Below are 13802 nucleotides of genomic sequence, written 5' to 3' on the forward strand. Positions count from 1 at the left end.
CCTCACCCTGAGCAGAGGATCCCATCATCCAGAAAAGCTCAAAACACCAGAGGCCAAATGCATAAAACTCTGTGTAGATTCATGACTAAAACTAAGTGTACACATAAAAACCACAAATATACATCCACATTCTTATGGTCAGAATCATAAAGGTGCGTGTAGCATGTTCAGTTTTATAAATCTCATTCACTGAGAAACTGGGCACATGTGCAGGAGCCTCATTTCCACTCCCACAATAAGCCGTAAATGGATGAAGACACTCCCTTAATCCATCAGTTTGCAGACAGAAACACTGTTGGTGCCACAAGTTCTCAGGAACTGCACAGAAAAGAACAAAAAAAAGATCATAAACAGGAGCTCATCAGTAAACTCAAGTTCAGTAACTCCAACTGTTAAGTCCTGATTCACTCTGAACTTCATCCGTCAGGAAGAGAGACTCTACATTAGGCTCCAGACCATCGTCTGAAACTGTGATTAATAAATATTAAAATATTAAAATGAGGATATGATATTAAACGATGCTGAAGGAAACACTGAGCACACAAACACAATTATTTCTGCTCATGAAGTGTCGAACTGTTTTTTCTGTGTAAACAGAAAAACATAATAATAATGAATTCATAATTCATAATGAATTCAAGCTCCATTAAGTTTTGTTTTATGTTAAATTCTGTGTCTTCTCTTTATTTTGCATTTTATCTTCACTGTATCTAACTTCACTTGCCCTAAAAAATCATGTATGGTCAAAAGAGTGTGTGAAGTGTGCACAATCTCACCTACACTGTGTTCATAATCACCAACAACTGGAGTACACATGGTTTTTGTGTGTACGCATCATTTATGCATCTGGCCCCTGAGCGGTGTGGAGGACCTGTTAGTGATGAAACCTCCGAGTCTGAGTACTGAAAGAAAGCAGGTTTCTCTAATGGTTCTACAGTGTGGTGACCAGAACTGGTGTGTGTGTGTGTGTGTGTGTGTGTGTGTGTGTGTGTGCAGGCTGGGGGTTCAGTATGGGCACAGAGTTCCAGTTCCACAGCTGGCGGGTATTCGTCCTGGTTGCGGCTCTTCCTGCGATCACGTCTCTGGTCGGACTCACCTTCATGCCTGAGAGCCCTCGCTTCCTCCTGGAGGTGAGACCACACACACACACACACACACACACACACACACACACACACACACACACACACACACACATTTCACCATCCTACCAAATAACATCAGAGAAAACTATGTGTGATTTCAACAACACAGAACCTCTATGATGTTGAGCAAATCAGTAATGTACAAACTGTGCATGTTTGTGTGTGTGTGTGTGTGTGTGTGTGTGTGTGTGTGTTGAGCAGAATGCCAAACACGATGAGGCCTGGATGATCCTGAAGCAGGTTCATGACACCAACTGGAGGGCTAAGGGACAGCCAGAAAAAGTCTTCACCGTGAGTACAGTAACCCTCCCATGTGTATGGAACTCAGTCCAGATATATTCTGATACAGATGTGCAGTGAAAAATACAAGCAGCATCCAAATTTTTTCACCAATCTGTTGCTCAGTTCACACAGTTTCCCTCAAATCTCATTTGTAAGTAAATATATTTTGTTTTTTAAATGATGAGCTGACAGGTTGTGATTAATTCCTGCTTGAGATGAGGAAGGAAACAAATGATCTCATGCAGGAGCTGAATTTAAAAAGTGTGACCAACAGATAAAAGCTCATCATGATGTGAAGAGTTTATGTTCAGGAGAAGTTACTTTTCTCTGTTCAGGTGACTCACATCAAGGCTCCTAAGACGGCAGAGGATGAGTTCATAGAGATTCAGAGTGCCACAGGAACAGCTGTTCAACGATGGGCCGTACGCTCACTAACACTCTGCAAACTGGTAGGTCCAGCAGAAACACTCAGTGCTCTGAGGCCTCAGAGCAGGACAGATGTGGCTGTGTGTCAGTATTCTTGTCATGTTTTCATGTTTTCCTAAAGACTATCAGACCACAGGACTAATACAGACTGTGTTTGCCTGGTAACGAATCAGCTACCAGTTTTTTCTTTTAGTTATTGATAATTTTATTTCACATTTCATATGAAATTAAAGTCACTGTAGTTTAGAGATGGTGAAAGAACCAAACGCAGTGTCTCTGTTTCAGTCAGGACTGTGGCAGCTGTTTCGTTACTGTCTGAAAACCAGCGCTCTTTTGTGGAGCAGTTTAAAGAGGAGGTTAGATAAAAGTGAAATACTGTGATATGTAATTTTCAACCTTATGTCTAAAACATTGCTACTGGTAAATTTCATATCCGTAATTTGCATATAGGAGTTAGTTTCATGTCCTGGAAACAGTTTGAATTCAAGTGAAAATTATCATGTTTGAGGTCATTTCCTTATTTCCTGAAACATGCGATATAAGTTTTAACCCAACTCTAACAGTATGGTTGAGGGTCAGAGTGTGTCACCTGTAATCTATAGGGTTAATGAATATGTAATAACTGTACATACCTTTATTTTGTAACTATACTGTGAAGAGATAATCCGGGGGACCTGGCTATCGGTTCACTGCTGTACATGCATGTTTGTCCCAGGTGTTGAGGAACGTGGCGTCTCTCCTGTCTGCAGAGCTGCGCTTTGCTACACTCTTCATGGCCGTCATCTGGTTCTGCATGGCTTTCAGGTGAGTTCATGATGTTATGTATGACGCCATCAGAATGAAGAGTAGAGTGGCAGAAATCATGGGGATGACATGTGACAGCAGGGCCAGGATTAAAACATGGTCATGATCTCAGAGTGGCCGCACCCCGAAGAACAAAGCAGAGGAACAAGAGTCTGATCCGCAACGCGACGAAGAGCTGGAACTGCAGTTTTTCTGTTTTATGTACCTTTTATTAATTCAGTCTTCTGTCGATCTACATTTTGTCACAGTTACTATGGTCTGTCTGTTTGGTTCCCTGACATGATCAAACACCTTCAGTACAAGGAGTACAAGTCCAAGGTCAAGGTAAGGTCAACTACATGCAATTCATGGCAACACAACTCATTTTGTCCTGTCCTGCCAATATCTTGATATTATATACATTAGGGTCCAAAAGACTGAGACCATTTTCCCAGAATGAAAAGATAGACAGGTTTAAAATTAACAAGAAAGAAAACACATAAAATAATTTTTCTGTGTATGTTGTTTTGATAAACTTGCATATATAAATTGAATATATATCATTAACGTACGTGGTTGCAACATGTTATACCATATGAAAATTAATCATATAGATATTTTGATATATGTTCATATACAACTTTGACTATGGGTATTTCATATGTTAGAAACTTATATCTTCAGATATGTATATGTGATAATAATATAGCCCCTTAGGTGCCATGGCAACATGACTCTTGATATGGAGACATACATGTCAAAGCACCATTAACATACTAATGCATTTGGTTTTGCAAATAAAAAACATACCTATCAAATAAATACACAACACATTTTGAATGCATTATGTTTCAAAACCAAAGACAGCATTTCTTACAGGTACAAACAAATTTATCCTGCACAGACAAAACAACATCATGTGACTTTTGGCACAATCTTTCCATCGTGATTGAGGAGAGGATTTTCTCACAAATGTCCTGAGTAACTCGCCCCCAATGACAACCAGTGGCGCTATGAGTCAATTCAAATGAGCAGGTTGAACAGAGTTTAAACCGCATGTTCAACAGACACATGTTCTTGTGAAGTCTCACCTTGTGTTTGCAGTAGAGGATGGTTAGCTCACCTCCCAGCCCCCCTGTTTAACTGCTGGTGGGCGACTGACTTCAGGGACTAATATACCTTTATATTGTACAATGGCACCATTGTACAGTATGAAGGTCTGTTTCCTCTCTGGGCCAGCTTCAACAACTTCTCCACCTTCGCAGATGGACACTAACGATTTCCCACTGAATTCATGCAAAACTTGGCGTCTCCATCATGAAAACAGAACACTGAAAAATACACATTTCTCTCTCAGGTTCTGATTTGAAGACAGGAGCAGATAATCACCCTGTTTGAAGCTGGACTTTAGAAATATCCTCAGAAAAAAGTGATACATGTTGTTTTGTCTGCTTTTAGGTGTTCCATAGAGAAAGAGTGGAGAACTACCACTTTAACTTTTCTCTGGAGAACCAAATCCATAAAGAAGGAGAATATATCCATGACAAGTAAGTTCCACTGTGTCAGGTCCTGGACACAAAGCAAGCGGACTCATATTTATATAGGTATAAATACAGTACATATACTCCTGTATTTCTTTAGGTTCAATTAAAATGTGATAATAGGAAATAAAACAACAGTGATACAAAAGAAAATCTCCTCTATTACAGTCGTAAGTAAGTGTAGGTTTTGCGTTTAGTTTGTTTCATGGTGTGGCCACTGTGGGCCTGTGTCACACTGTAATGGCTGTTTATTTTCAGAGTAATGATTAGGATCTTTAATTTTTTTTCAGTTTTTTCAGTTGGTTACTTGACCAGAAATTATACTGTATGACCACTTTCTGGGATTTTCTCTAGTTATTGCATTTATCACTGCTGCACTTTCTATGGCGTCTTGGTTGAAATGTCTCTACCCTTTAACATAATGCTGTGTGCTAAAATATGCACAGTGACGCGCAGCAGCTCTGACATTTTTGGAAGCAGTCAGCAGTGTGAAGACAGAGACGCCATGTTTTTAAGACAGCACTGCTCTTCATTTCCTGTTTAGACCCCTCACCCCAGTGAACACTGGTGTTATTATCAGGTCATTTCATTCTCAGAAACCAGCATGTGACTCATAAAACATGAGCTAAGGACAAAAACCATTCAATTACATTGTGAAGACACTAAACCTAGAAAGGTTTATGGAGACTTCACATTTTTATTTTATCACTGTTTTTGGAAACTATAAACAGTTTTATTTTGTATGCACAGGTTTGTTATCCATGTGGGTGAAGTTAGTAAAGATACACACTGAGATTTTGTTACAGACCCTGCAAATCCCCTGAGTTCCTCTTATCTCAGTGTCTTAAAACTCAGCTTTGAATCAAAGTGTATGAAGCTGTGGGAGGACCGAGGCCTCAGGTCCCGGGACCTACGTCTGCTTTTATCTTTGGTAGATGTTCTTGTCAGATGGCTGCAGTTCACCTGTCTGTCTGTGACATCACAGCTCACCTGAGAGCCAACAGCTAATTTGCTGTCTGTCTATGACATCAGAGTTCAACTGCGTGTCTATGACATCAGAGCTCACCTGAGAGCCTGCAGCTCACCTGTCTGTGTGTCTGTGTTGCTCACGCTGCTGCTTAGAGGATTTTCAGAATAAAATGCTGCCTTACATTTACAAACAACCAGGTGGACAAGCTGTGGCTAATTTACTTTAGTATTAAAAATGGATGGATGGATTTATTAAAAATCATAAACTGAAACTGAAAACGTGACCACAATTTGGAGGCCCACAGCAAAGGTTTGAATGCTTTTGTAAATGAGAGATTCCAGTTTTTTTTTTTTTTATTTACATTTGCAAAGAATTTAAACAAATTTTCTCTTTGTCATAAAGGGTTACTCAGAGTAGAAAAATGGGCAGATGTATCCATTTAAAATGAAATCTCTAGATTGCAAAACGTGAAGGGCTCTCAATATCTGTGTGGGCTGAAAGCTGCTGTGACAACTCTTTCCACCAGCTTAACTTTCTTTGGAAAGTTTAGAGGTTTAAGAAGAACGGCAGCTTGGACAGTGGTTCAGGAGACATAGTTTCAACATTTCACTCTGGGATTCAACATAATATTCAGCTGGTTCTGCAGAATAAGCTGGAGATGCTCAAAGTTCAGTGAGTTTGAACTTGTTTGCTGTGAACCTTTAGTGCACAACCAATGAAATTACAGCTGTCTGTAGCATAACCTGAAAGTAATCCATGATGGAATAGGATGACAAAGGTTTCATGCATAAAGATCCTTCACCTAAGGTAAATTCAGACTGAATGTGAAGAGAATATGTTTTTGTTTGTTTGTTTTTATGTTACACGTGTCATGTGGCCATAATGAGGTTCCTCTCCTCGACGGTGCAGAGATCTTCTGGGTGTGTGGAGTATGTCTGTTTATATATTCCAGGCACTCTCTTTTTCTTTTTACTCCTGTCAATATTTATTCATGAATCTCAGGAGAAGCAAAAAGTTTTTCTCAAGGTGAAATAATTTAAACTTGACGGGTCTTTGCCTGAGGTGATGGCACCTCCAGTCGACCTTGCATACATTTACCCCTCTGCGTTTCCCTGCAGTGCAGCTGCTCACTCAGATCAGGAGCCTGGGATTGCTGTTTGGTTCTCTAACAAAATGAGTGTGTGTATCTTCCAAGGTCTCAGTGCAGATATACAGTACGTGACAGTGCTGTATATTATTGAACTTCTATGCTTTTTACAGAATTAAAAACAGACTTGATGGGCTTTAACTTTCTACTCAACGTGAATAGTCGAGTTAACAGGGCTGCCACTTATAATGTCGCCATGGAGATGATCAGTCAACCATTTTGACTCCATCACACTGTCCATGAGTGAAGCGGTGCTTATTTCCATAGCAGTGTTATCAGTGGTGGTCATCTTGGATTCAACACAGTTCGACCCATTCTGTCCGTTCTGATTCTGTGCTGCCACAGCAATAGAAGAGAGAGTCCATGTTTTCTTTGTCTGTTGGTTTGTGTGTGTGTGTCCCATCCCATCCCCATAGGTTCATCAATATAAAGATGAAGTCAGTGAAGTTTGAGGACTCACTGTTTGAAGACTGTCGCTTCGAGGACATCAGGTCCACAGACACAGTGTTTGAGAACTGCACCATCCGCTCCACTGTCTTCTTTAACACAGGTAGGTTCAGCAGGAGCAGAGCTTTGCAGGAATTACAGCTCCCCTACACAAAAAAGACTGAAAGCAGCTCAGAGGTTAAATGTTTGGTGGGTTCAACCCAGAGCTTTACTCACAGCAGCCCATCAGTTAAAGTCCAACTTTTAATAACATTTGTGATTTTTGTTAAATTAGTGTGTCTTTGTGTGTGCCAACTGCTTTGTGTGACTGAAGTGTCTTGTTGGGATGTTGTATACAGTTCATGTAAAATGTTCACAGTTTGTTTTGACTTTCTCAAAGCAACAGGAGCTCACATCATATCTGCATCAGAACTGGTTGTGCTTGGTGTAATGATTTGGTCTTAGTCATATTCACCCTTAAGTTCACCAATGTAGGGACAAGACAATAAAATAACCATAAAACTCTATGATAAACATAATATTCATTCATTCAACAGAAACTGTTTCAACTTGAGTTTAGAAATGCCCACCAGGTTTTTATTCCCCTGACAGCCAGAGCCAGAGGCATATTGTTTTTGGGTTGTACATCTGTCCGATTCTTGAGGACATGATATCTCAGTAACACCTCAATGGAACCTCTTTAATTTGGTACAAACGTTCACAAGGATAAACTGATTAGATTTTGGTTCTCAAAGGTCAAAGTTCAAAGTTGTGGTGACCTCACAAAACATGGTTTTCGCACTGTGAACACAATTTCTCAGTAACAATTTGAGGGAACTTCTTCAAATTTGACACAAATGGTTGAAATTTAATAAGATAAACAGGGATATAATCTGAAACTAGTCTGAGTAGGGGAGGCATACAGTCATGAGACGGTACATCTAGTTGGTATTTGTTCCACTGCCTATGGCTCAGGCTCAAAATACTTTTTAGGCCTGGTCTAAAAAAAATTTGGTACCAATCAGATCTACAGTTTAGGAGATACAGCTACAGTTTGAGCTGTGGACGACAAATAATAATAAACCAGCTCAAACACAATAGGGTTCCATCCCGGCTCTGAAATTTCCAACAATAGATAATGCACAAAACCTTGACTGAGTCGGGTCCCAGACTCAGCTGTTAGTCCTCGTCCAGACACAAAGTTCTAGCTTATGTTTCATGGTCCTCCTGTTCTCTGTAGACCTGTGGGAGGAGAAGTTCATCAACTGCAGGATGGAGAACACCACCTTTGAGCACAACAAACATGGCTGCCACCTGGACAGTGTTGAGGAGAATGACATACTCATTTACCTGGTCAGCTTCCTGGGCAGTCTGGCAGTGTTGCCGGGCAACATCATCTCAGCACTTTACATGGAGAAGATCGGCAGGGTCAAGATCATAGGTGAGATTTGGAAGTTTGTGATGGTTCCCTGATGATTGATGACAATGATGATGGTGATTATTGATGAAAACGATGATGATGATGATGATTGTTGATGTTTTAGTTTTTACATATGACCAACTTTCCAAGCATGATGTTACAATATATGTTGTTGTATGTGCAGTTTAAAGGCCACACTCATGCTGGAAACTAAAGCTTTTCAAACAGTTATTGAAATGATTTAGTTCCTCACCCACATGAAGACATTTTTTGCTGCTAATTCAATAGGATTAAAATATACACATTGAGCAGGTCAGGCTATTAGAGAGGGTTATGGTTGAAATTAAAAATCCTTTTGAGATTCCTTTTATAACTCTCCACTGAAAATGAGACATAATATCCAGTTTAGGCCTTTCCTTCATTCACAGAATGAAAATGAGGACATGCCCACAAGTTATGATCAAAGTCATGAAGGACAGTTCACCCCTGTGCTTTGCAATCTAAATCAAGGGCGTAGGTTTGGTCTCAACATTGGCAGAGACATAACAACCCCTCCAAAACAAAGAGGAGTAGACATAAGATCTGCATTCACTTGTATTTACATTTAAATAAAAACTATACAGGATAACAGATCAAAGATTGAAAGAAAATTAGCTTCAGGAAATTACTTGTCAATGGAAAAGAGAAAAAACAAACAATATTTTAGCATTTTTGCTCCCAACATCAACATTTTTATATTCAGTCGTCCTACCAGTGTTCATTTTACATTTAAAACTGTCTCCAGCTTGATGAGCTACACTTGTAAAATGCTGTTAATCCAGTGATGCATCAGTAATAACAATCTAACAATATAAGGCTGGTGACGTTAGGTAGCAGGTTTTCATTTCATTTTCATTGTGGCTGCTGGCTGATTATTTTACTACTTATTAATGACACTCTGCGAGGTGGTTGGCTCTGGACCCCAACAGCTCCTTTGTTTGGTTTTGTGTCAGAGGTGTTTCTTTTGAGTTAATTTTCTTTCTTTCTTTCTTTCTTTCTTTCTTTCTTTCTTTCTTTCTTGCTTGCTTGCTTTCTTTCTTTCTTCATTTTCTCTATCTGTTAAGAAATGGTGGTTGTTGCTGCTTAAATTATTACTAGTCCACTTACGGTATTTCTATGTTTCTCATCAGTGCCCAGGTTGAACGATGTGTGATGTAATGATGTGTGTATCAGTGAGGATCCTGTGGTCTCCTCAGGTGGCTCCATGCTGACTTCAGCAGGCTGCACCTTCTTCCTGTTCCTGAGCTTCAGCGAGTCAGCGATCATCGCTCTGCAGTGTCTGTTCTGCGGCATCAGTGTAGCTGCGTGGAACGGCATCGAGGTGGTGACCGTGGAGCTGTACCCTGCTTCCAAAAGGTACCAATTTTTATTGTTAGAGCTGTTCTGATATTTTTATACCTCGTGTGTCAGATTAAGACACAGTAAACAATGATGCTGAATGATTTTATTGTAGTGTACAAATTTATTGTAGCTGATAAAAATGTCATAATGAAAAACATTCTTGTGGAATCAAAGCCCCGGTGACATGTCAGTGTCTGTGGTCCTCTGAAGCCCATGTCTCTGTGTCCGTCCCTCAGGGCCACAGCGTTTGGCGTGCTGAACGCTCTCTGTAAGCTGGCAGCGATCCTCGGCAGCACTATCTTCTCCAGCTTTGTGGGCATCACCAAAGCCATCCCCATCCTGCTGTCCTTCACTGCGCTGGTGTGCGGAGGCCTCGTGGCTCTCAAACTACCTGACACGCGGGAGAAAATCCTCCAGTGAGGTCACTGGGGGAGGGGAGGGGGGGGGGGGGGGGGGGGACCACTTGATGTTGGAAGGTGTTTGAAATTATTTTGAAAACAAGAATGGTGAAGAAAAAAAACCTCATGCCTGTTAAATGTCAAATACCAAGTTTTACTTTTTTCATTTGCACCACATTTTCATTTTGTGCATGTTCTACAAGGGAGGGGGGTGTTTCCACTAATGAGTTCAGTAGTTTAGGGAAGATTGAGAGTGGGTTTTTTCTGATATTGTGATCCTTCAGTGATGCAATTAATCTATTAAGACAAACTAGAGTTAATGTTATTTTTGTGTAAATGCACCTTGAGGCTTAAATCACATGATCTGACTGGAGCCACACTCTCTGCTTCTTGCCTCTCCACCAGTGGTTGCATTAGAGATGGGGAGTGATGTGAGATACCGGCCAAATGTTTTCTGTGACCGCCATGTTTTTTGGGCTTTCTAGCTATTCTAGCAAATGAGGCTTGTTCGTTCCCCTCCACTCTGTGTCAGTTATACTTGAAAACATTGTTCTTGTGCTCATCAGCAGCTCCTGCAATTCAGCGTCAAATAGTTCTGTACCTCAGCATTTGTATAAACTCTCACTGGTTAGATTTGCTCTCTGTTCATGGGACAGATCGGATGTTGTGTCGACAGTGAGAAGCAACATGAAGCTTGTCTGTGTTCAGACTAAACATCCTGTTACTGACCAGAGGAGGCAGATCTGCCTCCTCTGGCTGTGATCTTGAATCTGAAAGAGTTAACTGCTGGGAAACTCCTATCATCACTGCTTTATTGTCATGAGATTGTTATTATTTGCTGCTTAAAGGACTTTTCTTTCATCAGTGGTGATTCGTAGAATTAAAAAGAAAACATAAAACAATGTTCAGACGAACAGTTAGAGAAGTTGGTTAAAGAGTGAGAATGAAATTCCAACCCTCTGCTGACTTTTTACCTCTGCACATCTGGACAGTTACTACTTGAAATCAGGCCCCTAATTCCAACACTGGACTGGTGTGGGGAGGGGGATCCAACTGTTTGATGATCTGACAAGCATTTCATTTAAAGTTAGTATTTCACTTATTTGTAGGGTTGAAGGTCTAATGTTATTCTGTAAGACTGCCATCTAACAAAATGATGATCCACAACCACCAGGCTTAAGTTTCAACCTAGACTTAAAAAAAAAAAAAATATATATATATATATATATATATATATATATATATATATATATATATATATATATATATTGAACTTATGGAAACTCACAATTTGTCTTTAGAAGCAAACACACTACAGCAAGAAAAAAAGAGGAAAATGTCAACACATACCTTTAATAGAAGTTAAAGGCAATGATATGATAATATGTTTTGTTTTGTTTTTTTACATAAAGATTCTCTGCTTGCAAATCATCAAAATTAGCCTAAGTCTACTTGTGTATGATCGTCTATGAAAGTGTGGCTAGTCATGTCTGTTTTTGTTTGTTTGATGTACAGTATTGGGAATGGCTTATGAATAGTGTGTCTTTTTATTAGGTCCTGTCTCTATTTATGAGGACCTGTGTTCTGTGTCTGACACGTCTGTAAATCAGAAACAAAAAAAGCCATAATTTGTTCTTTGTTTGGATATTTTGTATTTTAAATCACCGTCTTTCTTTTCATTGGTGGAGAGGGAGAAATCCTGCCAATGCAAAATGTTTCACTGTGTGACTCCATCTCTGTCTGTTGCTGTGTGCATCTGTGGCTGCGACAAATCAGACCAATAAAACGATGTTTGTCAGTGCACTAACATCCGTCTAGATTTGTTATAAATCACATATAGAGCTGCTGCATTAGACAGTAAATCAAGGGCCCAGACCCAATCTTAATAATGACACCATGTTTGCAACCATAAAGAGGAACACAATAACACTTTCACCTGATGGTCAACACAGTTAAATACCTGGAAATTACAAAATTCTAGCTTTAACCTTTTAGGGTGCCACTGATGTAGATGTTTGGATTGATCATGGTCAGTAATCAATCCCTCTGACAGTTTAAGGTGGTTTAGATGTGTATGGATGTGGGTGTTATTTAGCCTCAAAGGACTTGTCTAAAATCAGTTATTATGAAAATATCATTTATCTTTCACTGTCACTCTGGTGGAGGTCAGACAAAAGCAACACAACAACCACAACATGGGTGTTAAAGTAAAAAATATTTATTACAACCAGGTTTTATTTTTGTGTTTGTGTCAATCTGGGACATCACTAAAGGTAAGGTGAGATCAAATGGAAGTGAGTAACAAACTTTATCAAGGTAAGCAACAGACAGAGTTTTGGTGATTAGACTCCATCGGTGTGAAGCATCCTCATTAAGCCAAGGCCCACAGGATCCGCCGGAGTCTAGACGCTGTCGGCCGGTGGAGGATGGAAACCTTTGGACAGGTGTCTCTGGACATCAAGGAGGTCATGGTGGTGATGGGAAGGAGGTGGGTTGCACAATAGTCGTTCTGAAAGATGAACAGTATTTCAATGATGTTTAAAGAACGGCCTCCAGTCATTGATTGGCTCCAGTGACACGGAGAGAAAGAATATTGGTCAGATATGGTGACATCAGAATCGTGGATGGAGGGAAATTGACAGCGTGGGAAAGCCTGAATCTGCCACTTTATATAAATGTTACTCCAGAAGTGAGAGCACACAAACTGTGAGTAATAATCTGTCAATGCACAAAAAAATTAAGCACAACTTCAGCAAGTACAGTAGGTCAGAGTTGAAGCAGGGCTGTTAACTGTAGTAGATGTTCATAACAGATACAACAGGTGCTGCTTTTAAATCTCACAAACCTGTGAGTTTGTTTCTTGACTCATCAGCTGACTGCTCGTATTTCTTCAATCATATTTAGCTATGTCTCTACATTCAAAGATCTTACTTTGACTTTGGAGAGTATACTGTTATCTTAACTGAGCTATGAAAATACAACCCATCAAACCTTTGTAGACAACCTCTCTGTGACGCCACTGATCATAGAGGCAAAGGAGAAAAAGACGCACTGATAGTCCACCAGGGAGCAGCATGACACCACTGGGAGGTGACTTTCACTTCAGCCTCATCATGTCACCTCAAGCTGCCTCCAGAGTGAGGCTTCAACTTAAATAACCTGTTTAAATCAACTGAAGTCAGACTTTTGACTAGTCCACACACACACACACACACACACACACACACACACACACTAACCCTTCTTCATGTGCACAAACATACGAGCACAACAGAAGAAAGTCAGAGAATCATGTTTATTCTTCACATTTAGTCTTTTCCACCAGAGCAAAAAGACTAAAGTCAATCAAACATCTACATGATTATGTGATGACAAAAGTTTTTTTTTATATGCCTGGACAACTGGGGCTGAACCACCAGCTCATTTCTGCACCACCTGAGGTGTAGAGGTGGCAGTGACAGTGGAGAGCAGTGTAAACAGGGAGCACAGTAAACCACCTGTACCAGCCTCGAGGGGATTAAGGTGATAGCTGAGCAGAATAAACAAAGACCACTGACGTAAATGAAATAATGTGTTTGCTCAGTTCAGGTTTATCATCCTGTCCCTGAAGTAGAGGTGATGTGGCGCAGATGAGAAGCGGATCACATGGAGAGTCTCATTGCCATGCACTTTTCACTGGACTGTAACCAAAGTATTTCAGAAATCAATTCAGGAAACATCTGGTTTAATCACATATTAGCATTCACATTATTAAAAACAATTACATTCTGGGTATTTTAATATTTGAGAATAAATATCAATATATTGCTAAGCAACAGCATGAAGGTCTTTATTCACATTCACAAACTTGTCATTATCTCCCACATCTAATTCAATTTCCAATA

At 40.0% G+C, this 13802-nt stretch overlaps 1 protein-coding gene across 1 annotated transcript in view; it reads left to right on the forward strand.

Annotated features, from left to right (window-relative positions):
- LOC139628766 (synaptic vesicle glycoprotein 2B-like) overlaps positions 1 to 11125 on the forward strand; it is a 33142-nt gene extending 22017 nt beyond the window's left edge. The window contains exons 6-15 of the mRNA XM_071490809.1: positions 997 to 1130; positions 1347 to 1436; positions 1763 to 1876; positions 2569 to 2657; positions 2906 to 2981; positions 4095 to 4183; positions 6711 to 6844; positions 7961 to 8161; positions 9376 to 9535; positions 9757 to 11125. Coding sequence (XP_071346910.1) covers positions 997 to 1130; positions 1347 to 1436; positions 1763 to 1876; positions 2569 to 2657; positions 2906 to 2981; positions 4095 to 4183; positions 6711 to 6844; positions 7961 to 8161; positions 9376 to 9535; positions 9757 to 9940 — 1271 coding nt within the window. The 3' untranslated portion in view covers positions 9941 to 11125. The remainder of the gene's footprint in view (positions 1 to 996; positions 1131 to 1346; positions 1437 to 1762; positions 1877 to 2568; positions 2658 to 2905; positions 2982 to 4094; positions 4184 to 6710; positions 6845 to 7960; positions 8162 to 9375; positions 9536 to 9756) is intronic.
- The last annotated feature ends 2677 nt before the right edge of the window (positions 11126 to 13802 follow it).

The sequence above is a fragment of the Trachinotus anak genome, unplaced genomic scaffold (genome assembly GCF_046630095.1).
Source record: "Trachinotus anak isolate AG129_WGS33_773 ecotype Australia unplaced genomic scaffold, CSIRO_AGI_Tana_v1 ptg000002l, whole genome shotgun sequence".
Classification (NCBI taxonomy): Eukaryota; Metazoa; Chordata; class Actinopteri; order Carangiformes; family Carangidae; genus Trachinotus; species Trachinotus anak.